Genomic DNA, 20828 nt, shown 5'->3' with positions numbered 1-20828 from the left:
ATTTATCGCTGTGGGGACCGGCTTAAACTTTAAAGCCAGGTTTTCAGGGGCTTTACAGACACAGTATGTTGCCGGGGTCTCCGGTATCTAGCGAAGGCTCAGTACAGCTGCCAGATGACCTGATTTTACCCTTGTATATACACCTCCCACACCATACAAGTGTGCGTTTCCTTAAGGGCCATCTCTGCCCTGATGCTGTACCGTCTCTCATTAATCCATTTTGTATGAAGGATATTTTAGATGTAAAGGGAACGCGGGTAGCGTTCGCTTTGCACTCACTCAAAATCACAGTACGACCCCTGTGATTATGAAATCTGTGCTATGAAATGTATTCCCCTTTAAAACGTGCGACCACAGGATTTCCTGACTTACTTACTTACTTCTTTTTTTTTTTTTTTTTTTCCTCTGTTAATACTATGCCACATTTTGTTAGCCCAAACACCCAACACACTCTACTCAAGCACCAGCGAGATGGATGAAAACCCAGCGGAGCCCCCGGTCTATTGCCGTGAAAAGCAACAGACGAGGGCGGCCAGACCCATTTACCTTCGTCAGCCTCAATAGCTTCAATAGTAGCTGAAGAGAAGAAGAGGGGGGTTGCAAAATGAATGAGAGAAGTGAGCAGAGGAGTTCATTTTGATCCCAGGAACAAGTCAATGAGCAGCAAAGACAGCCAATGCCGACAACAAAAGGTTAACGTCATCTCCACATTTTTACAAAAGGACACGTGAGTGTTAGCAGAGAGTGGAGAGAGGAGGAGGAGGAAGGAGGAAGAGGAAGAGGAAGAGGAGGAGGAGGAGGAGGAGGAAGAGGGATGAGCCTTAGCTTTGTGTTGAGGTCCAGATCTGTTAAGGGAAGGTGACACATCCTCACGGGAGGAGTGCATCTTTCAGAAAAAGTCCGACAGGGGAGTGATTGTGGTGATAGAAAAAAAAAAAAAAAAAAAAAAATGAACGAACATTAACAGCAACTACGACACAATAAAAGCTGGAAATACATTAGTTCGCTTCTGTTATGCAAATAAGAAGCGCACATGGAGAAAGTTTGAAGTACAAATGGGAAACAGGGAGAAGGTTTGCGTGGCTGTGAGATTGTGGGTTTTATGGCTGCGGCTTAATTGTTAATGTAAGTTCAAAGTACCACACACACATGGAGCACGGTTACTGCGTAGCATCTGGAAAGGCAGCTGGAGCATCTTTTGATTTTCAGACATCAAAAGTGCTGGCTTACTTTTGTGAGGCGGGAGGGGAAGAAACCTTTCGGCATTGCAACCACTTACCGATCAATCACAGTCAGCCTTGACGTTATAAATGAACACAACTCTACCAAATCAGCTTTACACAAAGACAGGGATGAGGAGCTACGGAACAACACTGCCATGAGGATGAGTAGAAATCACAAAAATAAAGGCGACAAACTTGAAACGGTATGGGCCGATGGACTCAACATTACAGTAGAAGCACACTGGTGTCTGCCTGAATGAGGGGAGCAATGTGATTCTACCGATGTTGCAACAGGAATCTCCGGACATCACTCTGCCTTCACTGGGGTTCTCTTTAGTGTCAGCTGCTTACTATGAGCTTCAAAACAAACACTCCTCAGCTTCCATATTTATATACTTTAATCCTTAAAACCACTATTGTTATGTCGGCCAACAGGGGAAACATTTGTCCGGAGGTCCCGGTGTTTTTTCAAACCCTCTCAATGTTGGAATAAAAAGGAAAGTAGACTCTTTTTTTTTTTTCCCATCTTAAATCCGAGGGGCAGCGGTAAAGACAAGAATCCCATCCTTCCTGACTGAGATTGTGAACTTTGGCTTTCTGTTAATTCTCTGATTTGGTCACTGTTTCCCTCCACAGCAGGGCATATAACAAAATGCAATTTCGGATGAGTTCAGAGTTTGTCCCTCTTGACTAGTTTGATCAATATAAACTTATATAATTTGTGTAAAGAATTTGATTGTTTAAGGCCAAAATTTTGTGCAGTAAAAAAGCAAAATACCAGCGAATATTTTCTATCAGACCTACTCATACAGGCAGTGGTGCAGCAGTGACAGTTTCTTTACAAAAAAAAAAAAATGTTCAAATAGATTTGTGTCAGCACATTTTTCAGAAAAAAAAATGCAAGATTTAAAAGGGCATTTTTTTTTTTTTTTTTTTTTTTTTTTTTTGGATCTGCACAGCTGATACTTTAATATCAGTATGAAGATATTTTGCTTTAGGAGGAAAACTTCAATACTCCTGTTTCTTCACATCTTTCTTCACATCTTTCAGCAAATAAATGAAAATTCTCTGACGAAAACCCTCAGAATGGGATTGGTCGATGCTTTTATTCACATTATGAAAGCTAAGAAAAATCTTTGTTTGGAAAAACAAAATGTACTGACGTGCAAATTAATTGCAAGAGAAAAAGTGTGCAAAAGGCCTTTAGTCAGGTCTCTACACTGAGAGGATTACTGCTACATGCTGACAGTCTGGTGTGACTGGCTTCTGGTTCAGTTCAGAAACTTTGGGTAGATCTTGCTTCGTAACAACAGTACAAAGACAGTTTGCTGAAGTTCTGCACACCCTCCTGGGCAAAATACTACATTTTACCTGTTAATAAAAATCCCCTAATGGTGACTTATGTTACATATGTTCATTTTAAAGTAAAGAAGTAAATATTGTCATGAAGGTAAGCGATTACTGTGCACGATGTAACGTCAGGAGAGAACCAGCTGATGTGGTGTGAGAACCTGTGAGAGGAGAGGGAAGTGGTCTGGATTTCTGCTTTTATTTGGTGAATGACAAGGCAGACAGCAGCTATCCCCCTTTCACTCACAGTTTGGTTATGTCCATTCCAATTCATTCTTTCAGTCATCAGAGACCTGTGTCTTACCCTGACAGAGTGCTGCTGACATTCACAGCTCGTATCTGGACAGTGAGGAGACCGTTTCTGTCAGGAGTCCCACTGAATTGAAAGTGTTTGTAAAAGGTGATTCTGGAAAAGCCTTTTTTTTTTTTTAAATGATTATTTCCTTGCTGCTGCAGCAGCTTGTCAAGCTCACTGAGGGAGTGTTTGGAATTCAACATGAGAGGGTGAACTGAACTCTAAACTTGTCTCACAACAAAGAAAAAAAGTAACACAACAAAATACTTGCACAACCGAATATACCTGCAGTTTCTAGGGAGAAAGGAGAAAGAAAAAGATACAGGTGATATTTGAGATAAAAATCAGTGGAAATACAGAAAGAAGACAGGGACAGGCAGACAGGGTGTTAACGCCACACATCAAGAGGGGACACATTCAAGAGGACAAAGAGACAAAGAAAATCTGCTGCAAGTAGAGGACTGTTTTACTTCACATTTGTTAGTCATTTATCCAGGAAAAACACTGAACTACATACACATTTGAAAGAAAACCACATCAAGCAGCAGCTGTTAAACTAAACATTAAGTATAGAAAGGAAACTGATTCACACTGACCAGAAACATTCAACTACACTTACAGTGTTACTTTGAGGCAGTGATTTTAAACTCGAGTGAGGGAGACAGTGAAGGAGTACATACAGCATTTTAAACACTGAGCTAGCACTTTGTTCAGGCTTCTGCTGCGTAAGGGGAATTTGTGTGTGTGTGTGTGTGTGTGTGTGTGTGTGTGTGTGTGTGTGTGTGTGTGTGTGTGTGTGTGTGTGTGTGTGTGTGTGTGTGTGTGTGTGTCCATTGTAGGGGCCATAGAGGGTCTTGGGGTTCTCTGTGGCAGTCTTACCATTCTGCAGCTTCTCTTTGCCACCGGACAGAACTCCGCTGGGTAGCATGCCTGTCGGGGTCAGTCCCTTCAGCGTCAGCACGCTCTCGCTCTCCTCTCTGAAATATCAACACAGGAATATATACATTAGGTACAAAGTAGGAAAAAAACCCAATCAAACATCAGAAATGTGTATTCGGGGAACCTAATACCAACTCGATCGACGAAATAACTAAATTTAACTTGGGCAGTTTCAGTGTACAGCATTAAAGCAGTATTAATAGATTATTTGCCCACCAGGGAGCAGTGTAACAAGCTAGTGTGTAGGAAAAGAATTCATCATCATTACACAGACAGCCCACAGAGCTATACGAGCATCTATTTAAAGGGTTGTTTCTGGCCACTTGATGCATACAGTCCTTTTAGTGAGGGACAGCTGTGGGAGAGCAGATTGACCACTAATAATCGTAAGGTTGCCAGTTCAATCTCCGGTTCCTCCTGTCCACATGCAAGCTACTGAACCCGAAGTCGCTCCTAACGGCAGGCGAGCACCTTGCATGGCAGCTCTGTAGCCATTGGTGTGTGAATGTGTGTGAGTGGGTGAATGAGAAAGAGTGTAATGCGTTTAAAGTCTGCTGAGGTGATAAAACGAGTGCAGACCATTTAGTTCTGGAAATATGTCTTTCTCTTCACTTGAATGCTCTACTATGTTCACAAGCTAGTTGCTAACTTTCTCTGTCGATAGTTTGGTGCCGAGTAGGATGTGTACTGTCGGTGTATCAAAGCTGTTTCACTGTCAACAGCCAAAACACTGAAGCTGTGGGTGGTAAAACTAAAACAATATCGACAAAGACACGACAGCGAGACCTGTTAATTTAACACGTAGTCCTTTAACCCATTGTTAATATAAATATATTGATAGTTCACCTTTAAATATTCGGTTTCATTTTTTGCAACGCTATAGCACTGAGAGGAACGCAACATTTTTTTTTTTAATATTTGCATACCTGAGCACAGAGAATACCCTGGCCATTTTACCAATGGCACGGATCTTGTTGCGGATGACCTCCTTACGAGCAGAAGCTGTGGCACCTGGAGGGGTCAGAGGTCACACCAAGTCATAAAAACATTGATTCATCCGTACCAAACCACGTCCTGTGGAAAAGCGATCTACAGCGCCGTCTGTGTGTTTGTTTGGATCTCTAAAGGCCTCTCTGAAGTACCATCAAATTTAGTAAACGTGCTAAGGCAGAGCATGTTTGTTGGACTATTAGTTTTATCCGGAAGTGCACGAGACGAACACAATACAAGCACAGCTGCTGTTATTGAAGTCCGAAGTTCAGATTATACGAAATCAATTGAATCCATAAACACAGCATTCAGTGCATTCATGCTGCCTGTCTGTGTTACGTCACTTACAGCTGCCGTCCCTTTAACTCTAACCTATTACATACTGTACTTAATCACTTTAAAACTGGTCGGTGTGCATCGTCTGCAAATATCCTGATCCCTTTCCAAACATGGCATCCGATGAGCACTCTCTACATGAATTTTCCTGTGCTGTGTTTTCGTTGCCGAGACTCGAGCTGAATTTTTCCTGGACTGGAAAAACAAAACTTTGTTTAAAGAGACCCTTTTGTCAAATAACAGTTTCGTGGCCCGAGGGAGCCGGCTTGGAAAATGCATGAGTATGAGGGATGGAAATGAAGTTGATGCGCGGTGTAGAGCTGGGTAAAGAAAAGAGCTGAAGTTCCGATGTCTCGTTTAAAACTCCCGTCATCCTCAGGTTAAATAAACCACCATTAACTTCAAATATCTTTCTTACCGTTTGCAGTGTCATTGCTTAAAGACTCCAGTATTTTGGCGACTGATAAGACCCTCAAAAGTCAAAGTCTTTTCTCTTTTAGGCCTTGGCTAATACAGGAGTATGTAACTATGACACTACTGACATATCTTTCAGAAAGACTCAGCTGAGGTGTTAGAAGGCGCTTTAAACAGTGACGTTAGTTTACAGACATCTGAAATGCAAGAGAGCACGCAGTCTATCTATCGCTGCACACACCAGTGTGACCAGTGTTTGTACCTTTTTTGGGGGGATATATTAGCTGTCCTTCTCATGAAACACCCCCAGAAGAGAAGACAAGAGAAAGGACAGAGAGATCAGTGGATGGCTGTAAAATGAAAGAGGAGGAGGTGGAAGAGTGGGAGGGCCACACGGCGAGAATAAAAGGCAAGAAAGCACAACGAGTGTAAAAGAAAGCGATGCCTTGAGCACAAAACTCTGGAAAACATAGAAAAGAGAAATTAGATGTGGTAACCAAGGGAGTGACATCACAGCATGAGACAGAGAGACAGAGAGAGAGAGACACAGAGAGAGAGAGAGAGAGAGAGAGAGAGAGAGAGAGACACAGAGACAGAGAGACAGAGAGATGGAGAATGCCAAAACAAAGATGTGAAAATGTGATGTTGGAAATATCAATATAATGGCAACTGGAAACCATGGAAACAAAAGCAGATAAAGAGCACAGCAACGACAGGATTATCAGAAATTATAAGGGCAGAGGAGAGGAGATCATGAGTGAGAATAAGAGAGGACAGAACAATTCAAATGTCAACATAGTAGAAACTGACAGAATATGAAAACTGAAAAAGAAATGAGCTGAAGAGGAGCAACGACGAGGAGGATGCAGGCGCCGAGTGGATCAACTGAAACCAGTGAATGAGTTGGTGGAACATGATGAGATGTTAAAGGAGGGCTAATAATTTGAGAAACTGTAGTGGACGAGTTGTGCTCCAAATCCATTGTAATTCAGTTTAGTTTTTAAAATATTAAATGTGTATTTAAAACTTGTATTTATCTGAAATTGTGTGCCACTCCTAAAATTCCAGTTGTTACTTCAGTGAAAGAAGAAGAATATTTTTTTTTTACAACATATAAAACATCTGGCAGAAAAGCTATTTTTCTGACATTGAAAACTAATGATAAAAAAAATCAGAAATTCTTGAGTATAAAACAAATACTTGTCTCTCGTATGCATATATACTTTTGCTGTGAATTTACACTCTCGACCCTTTTCCATCTCCCTTTCCTGATAACTCGATTAAGAAAAACGTGGGTGAAATTCGGCGACATCCTGACACTCCACCCGTGTGAGAGAGTCAAACTGGGAGCATCAGTAAGGACAGAGACAGAGAGGAGGAGGAGGAGGAAGGAGGACTGGTGAGATCATTTCCTGTTTGGCAGTAAGGGGTGGGGGCAGGCAGAGGAAAACTGGTCATCTCATTGCAGATAATCTCTGACCTGGGATCAAACAGATGACTCAAACTCGCCACTTATTCTATGACGATAAAACGCATGACAACCGTGTGACTGAGGACATGCGGCACAGCAACAAAGTAGAATAAAACACCCTCAACAGGTGTATTTAAGGCATTTTTTAACAACTTTAAGGCTTTCAGCTTTGATACCAAAAGATATATTCAGGCTTTAAAAAGGTCTGCGGATCTCCTGGGTCGTTGAAAGAAACTCTCTTCATGCTGATGAACGCGAATACAAAAATGACTCATTGGACTGTAATGGTTTCTGGATGTTTCACTGCCTACTTTTTTTTTTTTTTTTTTTTTTTTTTGCTTTAACAGTATGACATATTTAAACTCAGTGTTCTGATAACTGCATGTAAAAGTGTGTATATGTATGAGGATTTGAATGAATGAATGCGTGGTACTCCTTCTGGCGGACGTCTCCCTCTAGTGTAATTAAGGCAAACTGCAGTGAAACCTGCCGGCTGTCTGCTTACCGTCCAGCTCCTCATCAGTTGTCAGCTCATCATTGGAGCAGATGCTCAATACGTTCACAAGCATCTCAGTTACTGTGAAGAAAAAAAAGAGAGATTTCACAATGTCGCACTTATCTATTAAATAATATCAAACTAATACGAAACATTAGTCATCTTCATATCAGCCTCTAAAAGTGTCTGCGGAGGGTGCTGAAGCACAAGAAGTCACGGCACTCGTTCACCTCCTCCACACATCGAGCAGCGTCCATCGGTGAGCTCATAACATTGCGAGGAAGGACTCCGTGCAGAAGGGTCATTGCCTAAATTGGGCTTCCTGAACTGAGTGTGTCAGCCTCAGTCATGTGTGATGAATTGACACAGATGTGTCACAGCTCAACCTCCAAACCAAACGCCTGGGACAACCTTCAACTACGACCTCTGTGGTGCAGACCTCTGCTCGTGTTGAGAAAGTTTGAAAGTTTTGTAGAGTTTGACGTGACTTATTGTACACACACACACACACACACACACACACACACACACACACACACACACACACACACACACACACACACACACACACACACACACACACACACACACACACACACACACACACACACACGTACGTATAGATCACAGAGAGCACGGGGCTTGTTGTAACGGTGTTTGTGCTACATTTCTCAAGGCCAGGCTTGATTCAGGAAAATAAATGTTCATTAACCCTCAGTGGTGGAAGCAACATTTAACAGAACTATTTGCAATCAATGTTCTCCAAAGTGTGTGTTTGCTTGTGTGTGTGTGTGTGTGTGTGTGTGTGTGTGTGTGTGTGTGTGTGTGTGTGTGTGTGTGTGTGTGTGTGTGTGTGTGTGTGTGTGTGTGTGTGTGTGTGTGTGTGCACTCACCCTTCTCTCCAACAAACGGCAGGGACCAGGTGAAGACGTCCATGAAGTTGGGCAGCCAGTAAGGGTGAGGTGAGCAGTTGAACTGTCGGATGTTCATCACGTTGTTCTCGTACTTCAGCACCGCCGCTGGAAAGAAAAGACGAGGAAGCAGGTTGTTCAAAATGATTTCCAAATGTGTGAAGCGAAACACAATGAAATTCTGCTTTCTTTCTGGTCCTGGGACACACAGGGTGAATATTTGCCACAAAAACATTCACTTGACTTTCTCAACACCCACCGCACTCATGATAATCAGCCTGAGAACAAAAAGTTCACCTCAGTTGCTTTACTGTGCAGCAAATAACGCTGCGTGATGTGGAAAAACAGGTGTGGATGTACGATTTGATGTCACATTAAAATAAACGAAGGCTGTTTGAAAATGCCTTTAATTTATAATGTGTACATATACATTAAAACAGGTTTTACATCCATACTTCAGACAGAGAGAAAGGCTTAGCTCTGACTGAGGTCCAGGTCCATTACCAGTTCCCATTCTGCCCCTAACCACCACTTTAAAATGTCCATCACGTTAGTGGTCTGCGGAGGACGTCGCCCAAAGTACTCAATCTACCGCAACACCGTCAGCTGAGGATCCAACAGGCTACAAATCAAACAAAACATCCAGAGATTGCTTTATAGTGAAATTATTAATGAAATCAGAAAAAGAAGGAGACCGACATATTCTTCACGCATTAATTTGATCAAACTGACATTCTTTTCTTTAGCTATAGTTTATTAAACATTAAATAGAACAACTGCATTTATCCACATGATTAAAACACTTAATGTGAAGTTTTAATATTAAAACTTGCTGCGTGTTTTTGTTGTTTACCTTTCCTGGTTAATGATTCATTAGCTTGCAGGTGCTGTGTGGAGGTGTGCGATTGAACAAAACCACTGACTACCACGGAGCTCCGTTTGGCTAAAAACAAAACAATCGAGACGAGTGTACAGTCGCCAAAAACTGTCATCCGCAGCCAGAACGAAGCCTGGAAGTAACTCAAGGTTTCATCAAACGCTGTCAGTCAAACTCTGGCGATGACAGCAAATGAAATGCTTCGGTACAAAACTACCTACACAAAGACCCACTTCTTTTTCTTTTTTTTTCCACTCGAAGGTCATATCGACACAGTCAGCACTTGTCAATCTCTCACTTTGACAGGAAGACTAATTTATATGCAAAATTACAAACCGAGTTGTGTAAATTAAGGTTTGTAAAATGCAACAGCACCAAAATGAAGGTAACCAGCATTTAAGGGAAAAAAAAAAAATCTATGTCGCTTTTCCCTCCTCTGGAACATTTCCTCTGCATATTGATTACCGCCCCCAGTGGGTGAAAAACGTCTGTCATTTACAGGATTGGATACATGAATAACATCACAGAAACACATGGCTCAGCGTTTAGACTCGATGAGGCTGAGCACTTTTCATTAATTAACAGAAAAGCAATTTCTGGTGAGGAGGGACGGGGGAGAACAGGCAGAGACCGAAAACTAAGGTATTGATGTGCAACACAAGCAACAGCACTGAATGCAATTAAGACCATTAGTATACTCTCATCAGTATATTCCTGTTTTCCTGGATTTATGACATGGAAATTACCACATTGTCCTTCAAATGTAAAACATATCAAAATAGATGTGCAGGAAGGTTTAAAGGAACAGTGCAGGAAATGTGAAGAACCCCTTTTTAAAAGCAAAACGTGATTTTTTTTTCCTTCATTTTTTCCTTAAACATTCAGATTAAACAAATGACATAGAACATATACATTTCTGTAGCGTCATATTTACTGTCCAGATATAAGAGCGATATTGATATTTGCATCTCATTCTAGGCAAGAAAACAAGCAATTGTATTTTCCTAAATGTCACCAAATTCAATACCTGAATATTTTTTTTATGGAACTTAATATTATTCCAATCAGAATATTTAAAATGCTACACTCGCGTACAAAATTTCACACATAGTGGCTTTAAATTATTCAAACAGTTATATTAATCATGTATCAGGAGAGACAGCAGCGGGTGTGGTTAAACTGGTGCTCACAGTCAGGGTGTGAAAACAGAATAAGTAATCTGTGTGTTTAATTCAAGCCTATTTGACAGAAGCTGATTATATTTAAAAAAAAAAAAAAAAAAAAAAAAAAAAAGCACGCAACACCTGGGATGACAACTGTCCCTCCTTTTGCCTGGATACGCTTTAAGTACTAACATATGTTGTACATAAAGATACGCTCTCTGGAGCCGGTTTTCAAAGCTCGCGCTGCATAGAAACACTTTCTCTTTGAGTCATATTTCTGTATATTTTTCAGTTTGTTTTATTATAACCGCATGCTCTCTGTGCACATAGAAACCACCTCCCAAACACTGACCACAGTATGCCCCATGTGACCTCACCCATGATTAAGGCACAGTGTGAACGTGGGTGTGGAAGAAAACATGAGCGCTGCCAAACATAAATATATCCCTGCTGTATATAGCGGCCTCAGCTTCTCTAATACACAAGGCCCGTCTGGTGGCCCAGATCTGGGGGAATCGGACACCGCGGCTGGGTCACCGTGGGGGACTTTCCTGCCTGAGCCCCTCTCAGGTTCGGGAATAGCAAGTCATCAAACCTGGCATCCGAACACGTTTAAAGTCAAGCGCAACACAAATCGGGTCGGAAAAGATCCCGGCCGGCTGGGATTTGCTTCAGTGTGCGCGCGAATGTGTGTCTGTGCAATCAGTGAGGCACAGTAATGCATATAGTGCAGTACCTATACAATCTAAGTGGTCTGTGAAGTACTGCAAAGCACTACAATTAACTCTGGACACCCCTTTGCCCCAAGCAAGCACAAACCAACACACAGACACACTCTAACGCAAACAGAAAACTCTCCTGCAGGGGAACATCCATAAACTTGGACAATGAATGTGGCATTATTATTAATTTGAGCAAAACACTACAACCAAGTCCGACAAGAAATGCATTGTATTACTCTGACACGCTCCTCTCAGACGGAGCTGTGGGTGTTTATCCGAGTGCGTAGGCGTGCATGAAAGCAATCGCACACGTGGGCAGCCGTTGCATAAACATCACATACTGCATAAACATCGTTGAGGCACTTGATTGAATGCAGCCATGGAAGCCCGGAGGGAAAAAGGCAGAGCGGTGGAGAAGGTCAGCTCCCCTGCTGTCGCTCCTTCAAATCAGATTCCCTTTAAAGGAACAGAGACGCCCGACAACCTCCCTCGTGCAAAACAAACATGTTCGTGGATCTCTGGTGTGCGAGCTCCTCGAGGCCTGCTTCTCTTTTTTTTTAAAATTTTTTTTTTTTTTTAATAAGAGCGCTGCATTCAAGATGCAGATGAGGATGACACGAGCAGCTCTTTGTGTCCCTATTATCTGAACACTCATTACTACAAATGCACAATCATATGCAAAGTTATTTGTCATTCGGTGGGAGGTCACAGCACTTGCGGCGGCCAGCTGCGAGGCCTGTGTTGCAACTCCACCACTGACGCCAACACTGCGTGACGGCCACTAGAGGTCTCTGCTGCTCTGCTGCTCTGGCGGTGGTTTTGTAGGGTAGCTGAGGCCAAGCCTGCTGCAATGATAACACAGATATTGCAAGGTGACGCCCACTCATTAATTATTCATGAGGGAGTGCCTTCAGCCGGTTTCCCCGGTAACGAGGACTGTTAAATCTGCTTTGCGACCAGGGGGAGATTCCCACTATCCTTCCCCTACGCTTACTGCTGACTGCATATCTGTCTCTAACGCCTCCGGTATAAGGTTCTACTGGGTTTGTATTCCTCGCCAGGCCTTTAGACCGCTTTGGTTCATTCCATTCAGGGTTCGAAATGGGGGACTGAGGGCCATCCGTGTACATTAAATCAATGTGAGAATTTGTGGCATCACATTAATCTGTGTCTCTCATCATTCATTTGAACTGTATTCACACAGTTGAGTCTTGGTTCTGGTTTCGAAGCGCTCCCTATTCAGAAGACCCTTTCGGACCTATTCTGTCCATTCAGGCTGTAATGAATGCATCGATGCTGCTTCACAATGTAGTAACCAGGACCAAGCACTCAAGCGTGGGCAGGGATCACAGAAGACAGCAGCGATGCAGATAGATTTAATCACTGCACCAACATCAGGAGCCTGTCTGAAATGACGCTGCATTTTCTGCAGCGTGGTACAAGAACGCAGTGCAATTAATGATGTGGCCACTGGTTGTCATAATGTCGAGCTCGGGCAAGTGTCACCATCTCGTGCAATTTCCTGTGAGGTCTGGACTGTTTGCGGCAGCGTAGATTTACGTTCTGATTTGAATAGGATTTCGGTTAGAAAGAAAAAAAAATCCCTCAGAGTTCACACACTAGCTTTTTATGGGGTTTTCTCAGTCTTCCTCTGTATGGGTACTCGATATTAAGTATTTTTATTGTTCCTACTCAAGTAACATGTTAAGAATAGGAAGCAGAACTGGAGTCTATAAAATCTTCGTGGACACGCTCATCAACAGCCCATGTAAATGATAACACACTAATAATTCATGAATTCCAGCTGGTACCAAAACAGTTTGTATGTTCTATTTTCTTGTCTGATGCAACATGAAAAGTTTTCATGTTTACAGAAAACTGTAGGGAAGCCCAGTAATGAACAGAGTGACAACAGATGGGTGGGCATCTGCAGCCAGGGATACTCTTCTCGCTGGCACTCGTGACGAGGAGGGGAAAATGAACTCCCCGCTGTGCCATCGTCCCTAGCTGCCACCCTACTATTTATTCCAGTGGCAGGGCCAGGAGCCAATCATGGCACTCCATCAGCCTGCAGGAAGGAAACGGAGTAAAAAGTGATCCCATGTCCAGTTTGACCTGTGAGTGAACCAGAGCGACGGCCTGAACCTTTAACTTGGTGGAAAATCATTCCTCTGTTTTTTTGTTTGTTTTCACTCCATCAGTCCAATCCCTTTTTTTTTTCCACCTCAGCATCAAACAATTCCAGAAGAGAGAACATTAAATTGGTTATATAAGGTTTAACTGGTGTGAGATGGACCAATCCTTCACTGTTCCCTTCACTGTCATTTAGCTTTTATTCCTTCCAAGCAACATAACCATTAGGATTCAGTTTGGCTCTCAGGACCAGTCAATAATGATGCAGCAGAAAACATTCCATTAATACAAAACCGCAAAGCAATCTCCAAAGTGTACAACTGCCAACTACCCCCTCCACCCCCTCTTCCATCCTCCCCCATCTCTCGCTCTCTCTCCTCCTGCAGTCACTTCAGGACTCAAACCGTGAAAGATCAAATGGTGAAAACTGCTAAATCACTGCTGCTGCGTTTTCATTTAACACAGCTTCCCCGCTGGCTCACAAGTGTCCTGCGCTACTTTTTGGATTTCACTAAAGGGGCAGCAGGGGTCAGAGCGGTGATGGACAGCTGGTCAACGCTTGACACTTTCTGCAAAACCAGCATCGAGGATGGACGGGCGGCATCTCGAAGCTGGACTTTTATCTTTAAAGAATCACATCCTCAGCATCATTCATGTGCTGATTATTCCTGCTCGGCTCCAAGTTCAATTCACTTGTGGGAGAGGAGTTCTTCCTTGTCTGTTTGTGTTGCCTCACTGATATCTTCCGCCACCTCTTCTCTTGACAGGCATCTCCCTACTCCCCCCTCCCACATGGAGAGGTCTCATTGGTTAATCTGGCTAACTCCCAGCACAGGATTGATGGGAATGGCTGATGCCTCCTCCCTCCCCTGTAAGATTTATATGCCCACTCGATTGGCCATCAATCACAGGGGCGTTGCTCAGCGGGCTCGGAGCTCCAGCACGAAGCTAAGAGCAGAGCAATTCATTACAGAGGCTTTGGCTCTACCAATGAACCCCACCCACATGACTGATTAGAAGAGCATCAACAGGACTGATAGGACTGTATTGGTTAGCTGTGTCTGCTCCAATGAATCGTGTAACTGTAAAGAAATCAAACACACTCAATTGGAAAAAAGTAATTTGTTGAAATTTTAAAGAGCTTTAACATAAAATCACTGGGATGTTTATTTTCACTGTTTATCTGCTGTTATATTTACATTTTAAGCCTAAAATAGTTTTAGCCAAAGAAAAAAAAGAGTGTCTCGTTTTGCAGCAGACAGTGAATGATGAGAGAAATAAAAAAAAACATAGTCCTGTTAAGTAAGATGTATCTGGGTGTCTCAATGAAGTCAGCTCTAAAAACAAACACAGAGGTATTTTTTTTTCTTTCTGATAACCACTCCTGCTCTGGGGAACATGTTATCAGCTGAAGGTCAGCCAGTTTCAACCAAAACGAGGGTGCAGACCGGATCATTTTAGATATTCTGACTGTTCCATATTGAGCTCGAGAGGTGCAAAGGATTTTCCAGGCGATTGGTTGCCAAAGCTAAAAACAACATGCGCCTGACATCACTTTGTTTGTTTGTTTGTTTGTTTGTTTGTTTTGTGTTGTGTTGACTGTGAGCCATAGGAAGATTAGTTGGCATGGAACAAATGGGTTCCTAATAATAAACAACGATCCAGACCGGCACACTGCCTCGCTGTTTCTTGACTATCTTTATTGTGCAGGGAAGGAGGCACGGAGGCAGCTCAGGGGGGAAAGGAGTAAACAAATGTAACCTAATCTCTCATCCAAGGGCAACATAGGTGCAAACAGGCAAAAGGAAAACAAAAAAGGCTCCCTGTGTAATGCACTAACACCAGCAGCACTGCAGCATTATGGCATTTCATCACAAGAGGAGTTGCAAAACAGCGTGCACCATCACTCTTTCCTTCCCATTTCCATTTCCTATGGTTTGCCCACCGCCGCCTCCACTTCAAACGTGCCCCCACAGTTAAAGCAGATACCGCCTGTTCTCGGAGGGGGGGAAGTGCTGACTCACAGCACAAAGGCAAGCCTATCTTGATGCGTGTGCACTGTAGCGCAGCATAGGGCACCACCGGGTGCCAAGTGAACCGGCACCGGGCCACTTCATTTCCCTGCAGCTCCCTGGCTGAGCTGACCAAAAATCAGAGTCATACAGTGTCACTTTCTGACACTGAACAAGTGCAATACCGTGACCCAACCTTTGTGTAGTTTGGATATGAGGTAGGATGCTTCTCCATTGGAATATCGATAAGCTTCATATGAATATAAAGACGCCAACAGCTTTTAAAAATGCAAAACAAGAAGAGGTTCCTTATCAGTGTTATCTGGGCCAGTAAAATATAAGACTCCGAGCATCATTTTAATAAAACCAAAAACAAACTTTGTTAAAATGTTCTTACAGGACAAAAATAAAAGAATTAATGAAGGCTCCATTCTATTTTTGTGTCCTAGTAAGCCCTGTCAGCTTGCATGTACAATAAAAACCATTTTAATAATAATGATTACATCTGCACTTTTCCTGAAGCGATGTTAACATGTCATGAAAAAAAAAAAGGGATGCTCAAATACTGTCATTAAATTTGGCACATATCTGAAACCAGCCTGGGAATGTGATGTCGCCCTGAGGCAAGCCATGACAGTGACACTGGTATTCATGCAACAGGATTGACAATGACTTATTGTGTCGGCTTACCTTTGTTGTTGTAGACGTCTAGATAGTTGGGTGCTGAGAAGATGGTGATAAGAGACGGGAAGCCAGTGGTCTGACTCTTTCTGTACATGCGATATCTGGTAAAAATGTCCACATGAGAAGCATCAGTTAATATTACAATTCACTCATGGATTACTCAATAACATTCAACCCTGGAGATACGATTAGCATGGTTGTAAATATGGCTCCATGTTTGTGTCAAGCTGATGCATGAGCCAGAGGGGGCACCTCGGCACAGCCTCAGGGGAGTAAATCCCTGAGTTACAGGTGAAACATGCCCATGAGTTTTCATCACACTGAACCAACTGAGTAGTCAAATGCAACTACTGCTCTCACAGTGAATGTCTTTGACAACTGGAAGAAGGGAAAGAATGGACTGAAGGGGGAGAATAAGAAACTGAGTGACAAGAGAGAAAGTACGGAGAAGAATAAAGAACTGGAGGTGGTTATCAAAAAAAATTGAGGAGAAGAATAAGGAACTGAGGGAGGAGAAGAAGGGACTGGAGATTAAGGAGGATGGTAAGAAAAAATGTGAGGAGAAAAACAGGGAATTGCAGAAAGAAATGGAAGACAAACATAAAAAACTTGGATAAGGGGGCCTTCTCCAGACTGCATGTTTCAGATGTTTGATAGGGCTCATAGACGGTTAACTCAAAACAGTCCAACGGTTTTTGTTCTCAGCCATTCTTGGGTGCTTTTAGTAAAATATTTTTTTTTAAATTACAAATTGCAGAGAAAACATTAGTGGAATCCAGCGACATAATTACGTGTGGTCTGAGGTGTCTTGGGGCTGTGATCTCATCTGAGATGTGGCGAGGTGTCCCATGTGACCGCGCTGTGGGAGTGCGACGGTAAACAACTTTGTGCTGTGCCTCCCACCGCCTTCACCTCGCTCAGAGGAAGATCAGCCTGACACATCCACCCTCCTGCCCACTCTGAAAACCAAACTCTTCAAAGAAGGTTTCCAGGGCTGTTCGCAGTGTGAAATGTTACTGTGCCTCCTGTTGTGCCATTATTTTTGCTGTGTAGTTGTGTCTGTAAAGCACTGTTATGTGTTAACAAGATCTGCATGAATCCTTCTTGTCACATCACATCTGGCCAACTCACACCTCATGCTGGATTCATTTTCATTACTTGGATTAACGTGACTCTTCTCGAAAGTTCAGACTGCGCCCGAACCCGCTCTCCAGACAGCCTGAAGCACACCCCCCCCCCCCCCCCCCTCCTCCCCCCAAGATACCAAGGTAGCTTTTCATTTAATACCCTGGTCTGAATCACTCTGCTGTGTGACAGTGTGATGGGGAAAGACAAAACGCCACAACACTCACCCGGCATCCTGCGCTTCATGGGCCCGGATGACAGATAATAAGTTATTGTGTTGTAGAAAGTCACAGACTGCAGGGTAGCTGTTGAATAAAAAGGGACATTTGGCTTACTCATACATCAAGAAAAATCCCAGAAGGACAATCAATAGAAAGAACTAAATAAGTCATGGGTGTTATTGATTGGGCTCAGAGAAACAGTGGATAAACAACACTGAGTTCAAACTAAATTTGTTCTAAAACCAACTGCAGCTCAACTATAGATAGATTGCCCTGAAATATAAAAACATCAACTTCTAGCTGAAATTTAAAGCAGGCTCTTTAACTTAAAAAAAAACAACAACAAAAAAAAAAAACCATTTTCATGAGCAAAGGTATAATTAGAGAAATATTCCATAATACACATAACTGTTAAACAAACTTTCACACAGTAGGAGCAGTAGGTGAGATCCTTCTCATATGTTGGATTTTTACTTGAGAATGAAACTCAGAAAATGTCAAGTATGACTTGATGATTCCGAGCAGACTGCTTCTTTAAGAAAACTATCACTGGGGAGCGTTACAGCGTGTTTTATGCAAAAAAAAAAGAAATGATCAAGATTACAAGTACAGTGAAGAGTTTTCCATTCGGCAGCCTTCTATCCTCCACCAGCAGCTTCCAATGGAAATTTCCGCACAATGAAAAAGGCACGAGACAAGTCACTGGCAAACCGTATTTCTCATGGAAAACGCCTTGATCTCAATGTAATCTGCCTTTAAAACGGCATCGCCAGCACACATCTGAGAGATGTTTCTACCAAACATCATTAAAACCCCAGTGGACGTCAGGATTTGTGAATCGTGGGATGCTTTGTAATAAACCAAGTGAGTGACAGCTCACGATGAGTGAGTGACATTGGTGCTTTACATCTGAAACGCTCCAATCATGTGGGAGGACTTTTTTTTTTTTCCCAACAATAATAGGGGCTAAAATTCAAGTGCTTTTTATGCTGTTTTATTTCCAACATTTTTGGCTGATTAATATAACAGTCACTTAGCAGCTTTGGCAGTGATGCAGAAGATTTAGGGCGCTTTGCAGCCTTGTGCGAAACAGACAGCAGAGGAATCAAATGAGGGGATCTAAATGATCATGTGTAATGTCAATTTTTGTCTTTTTTTTTTTTTTTTTTTTTTGTACTTCAATCACTAGAAAATGTGTCCTGTAGTCAACCTGATTGGAGCCCACTGTCTCTTTGTCTTGTTTTTAGGCTGTTGTAATTCAACCCAGTGATATGTAAGTAAAAAAAAAAAGGTACACCCAGCATCCATAAATACATCATAACACCAAAACCTTTTAGTTTCAAGGAAGTAATATGATGTGCTTGTTCAAAATACAGGTTTGTGATCTTATACTAAGCTTTGTAATCCAGGCTCAACATCCCTGCAAAATCAGAGAACAACAAAGAAGGACCTACATGCTGCAATCAAATCCAATCTGTACATTTTCTTCAGCTACTGCTGTACAGAAAACCTGTGGTTAAATAATCAGTTAATTGTGCAGCTTTGATGCATCTCTTAATGTATAATCCTTTTTGGTTCATAGACTCTTTGTAATGTAAATATATACAGGTAAATGACTTTGATTTGATAGGTTATTTTTGCGTGCATGCCTAACAAACGCCCTGCTTGGCGCCGGGGTTAATCATTGAAACTGAAGGGGTAAGGTGAGGTTCATTAATGATGTCGACACGAGAAGAGGTACATTCAATCACAACAAACATCTGCTGGGAGGGATGGGGGAAAAGGCGAGAGCAGATGCCGAGAAGGAATAAAAAATGCAGGGAGTCTGTTTTTCCTTTATAAGGGACAAAAAATTTGAGATAAATGTTTTAGTTCTCGCTTGATTTCCTGCAGCAGATACAGCTATGTGCCATATGGTGCTGTTCGGTAGACAAGACGCATTTTAGCCTTGTTTGTTTTTTTGGCAGTTTGCATTCGGAGTTTCGATCATCCCCCATATGTCCAACTACAGAACACAGATGTTAATGAGCTCCTTGGATACCGCGAGGAAATTAGTTCATCATGTGTGATCTAAGGGCCACTTTGTAAAAAATATTGTAAAAAAATGAAGGCTTTAAAGTTGGTTTGATATCAAAACCTTTAGTAAAAGGGAAAAAAAAAATTTAAAATAAAATCCTTTTAGGCTGACTCATCTGTACTGCTAAGGGGAGGCAATAATAAAAGCAACCATATTTGAAACGTGCAATTTCATGCCTGAATTACGTTTGTAAAAGTGTTACGAGCGTGCCTGCTGTGCAGGGGGAAATACTGGTTGCTGCAAGACAGAAGCAACAAAGAAGCTGATGTTTTGTTTTCCGGGAGGGGTGTTGAGGAACGGCTCGCTCTCAGTCTGGCTTAAACTGTCCCATAAATCCTGAAAGCCAGTGTGATGCCAATTAGCGACCGTCCCCTGGGCAGATGAAGTGGAGGACACTGACGAAAACAAGACTCCAGAGGAATTTTGACCAAATGGCAGCATGTTAAATCGGATGTTTGTACAACACATGTGACGGTCACATCGTTTGAAGTAAAAAAAAAGGCAAATACCTACCATTTCTGTTATGTTCTTTTAACTCAGACCCACTGTGGATATGTGATGCAACGTCTCAATAAACTAAGAAAAGACAATTAGGCAAAATATGCCCTCACAAAACAGCAGAAGTGCTGGGAGTCCATTTCTAAGCCTGAACATTAAAATACTATTAAGCCAGTAGTTATGAAACACCTGCCATTAAGAAAAATGAAAAGCGAAAATGCATTTTAGGGGCCTCGGGACATTTCTGAACACTTCTCCTGGCTTGCCTCGGGCACGGCGGGGCCAAATAAGCATTGCTCAGGCCGTAATGAGCGGAGGGAGTACCGAACGCATTCAGAGACAGGACTGTGCCTGGTGGTAATGTGCCAGTTCATTACGTTTTGTGACAGAGCAAGCTGCTTGCTCCGAGCATTTCCTCGGCTTGTTCAGTTACTCAGCTCAAATGAAGGTGATGCGGGTTACATAAATACTGGCGACAGGCGAAGGAGGAGTCTTGGAGATTCCTCAAATGCACACCATGTTCTACGAACTGTCGCAGGGGAAAGAAAACGACGAAAAATGGACATCAAGAAACAAGACTGTTTTGCTCTCCTTTTGTTTGAATATTCTGTCTTGAAAGTTGTTCATTGTGTTGAAAATCACAGACAGTACAGCCAGAACTAATCAGCAGGGTTGTTTAGTTTTCCTAAAATTAATCAAAGAACCAAATTACAATACGACCTTTTAGAAATACCGCAGCTGAGATACTGTTTTTAATTCCAGTTGCCAGAGATAAAACATGGTAGGCTTGCAAATGCGAACATAATGCCAGCAGTGAATTAAAGGAGCTGCCTGGAATCATTAATGTAATAGTAAAAACAAACATCACCATTAGACAAGTAATAAATGTCT

At 42.3% G+C, this 20828-nt stretch overlaps 1 protein-coding gene across 5 annotated transcripts in view; it reads right to left on the bottom strand.

The window, feature by feature from the left end:
• The window catches only part of LOC138624741 (protein phosphatase 3 catalytic subunit alpha), a 67281-nt gene that overhangs the window by 5194 nt on the left and 41259 nt on the right, over window positions 1-20828 (bottom strand). The window contains exons 7-14 of one of the 5 annotated variants that reach the window (XR_011311182.1): window positions 17369-17446; window positions 16023-16117; window positions 8408-8533; window positions 7524-7595; window positions 5810-5836; window positions 4734-4818; window positions 3748-3845; window positions 547-3162 (exon numbers count right to left, since the gene is read on the bottom strand). Coding sequence is in view for 4 of the 5 variants with exons in the window: in XM_069705213.1 (XP_069561314.1) it covers window positions 547-576; window positions 3748-3845; window positions 4734-4818; window positions 5810-5836; window positions 7524-7595; window positions 8408-8533; window positions 16023-16117; window positions 17369-17446 (611 nt within the window). In the remaining variant the exon portion in view is untranslated. The remainder of the gene's footprint in view (window positions 1-546; window positions 3163-3747; window positions 3846-4733; window positions 4819-5809; window positions 5837-7523; window positions 7596-8407; window positions 8534-16022; window positions 16118-17368; window positions 17447-20828) is intronic. The other 4 variants (XM_069705213.1, XM_069705215.1, XM_069705214.1 and 1 more) reach the window with 4 other exon arrangements.

Source organism: Brachyistius frenatus, unplaced genomic scaffold (assembly GCF_029030835.1).
Source record: "Brachyistius frenatus isolate BFR_SWC_R1_liver_20210118 unplaced genomic scaffold, ASM2903083v1 Contig_54, whole genome shotgun sequence".
In the NCBI taxonomy this organism is placed as follows: domain Eukaryota; kingdom Metazoa; phylum Chordata; class Actinopteri; family Embiotocidae; genus Brachyistius; species Brachyistius frenatus.
Note: the sequence above shows the minus strand (reverse complement) of the source record. Positions and strands in the feature narration are given on the sequence as shown.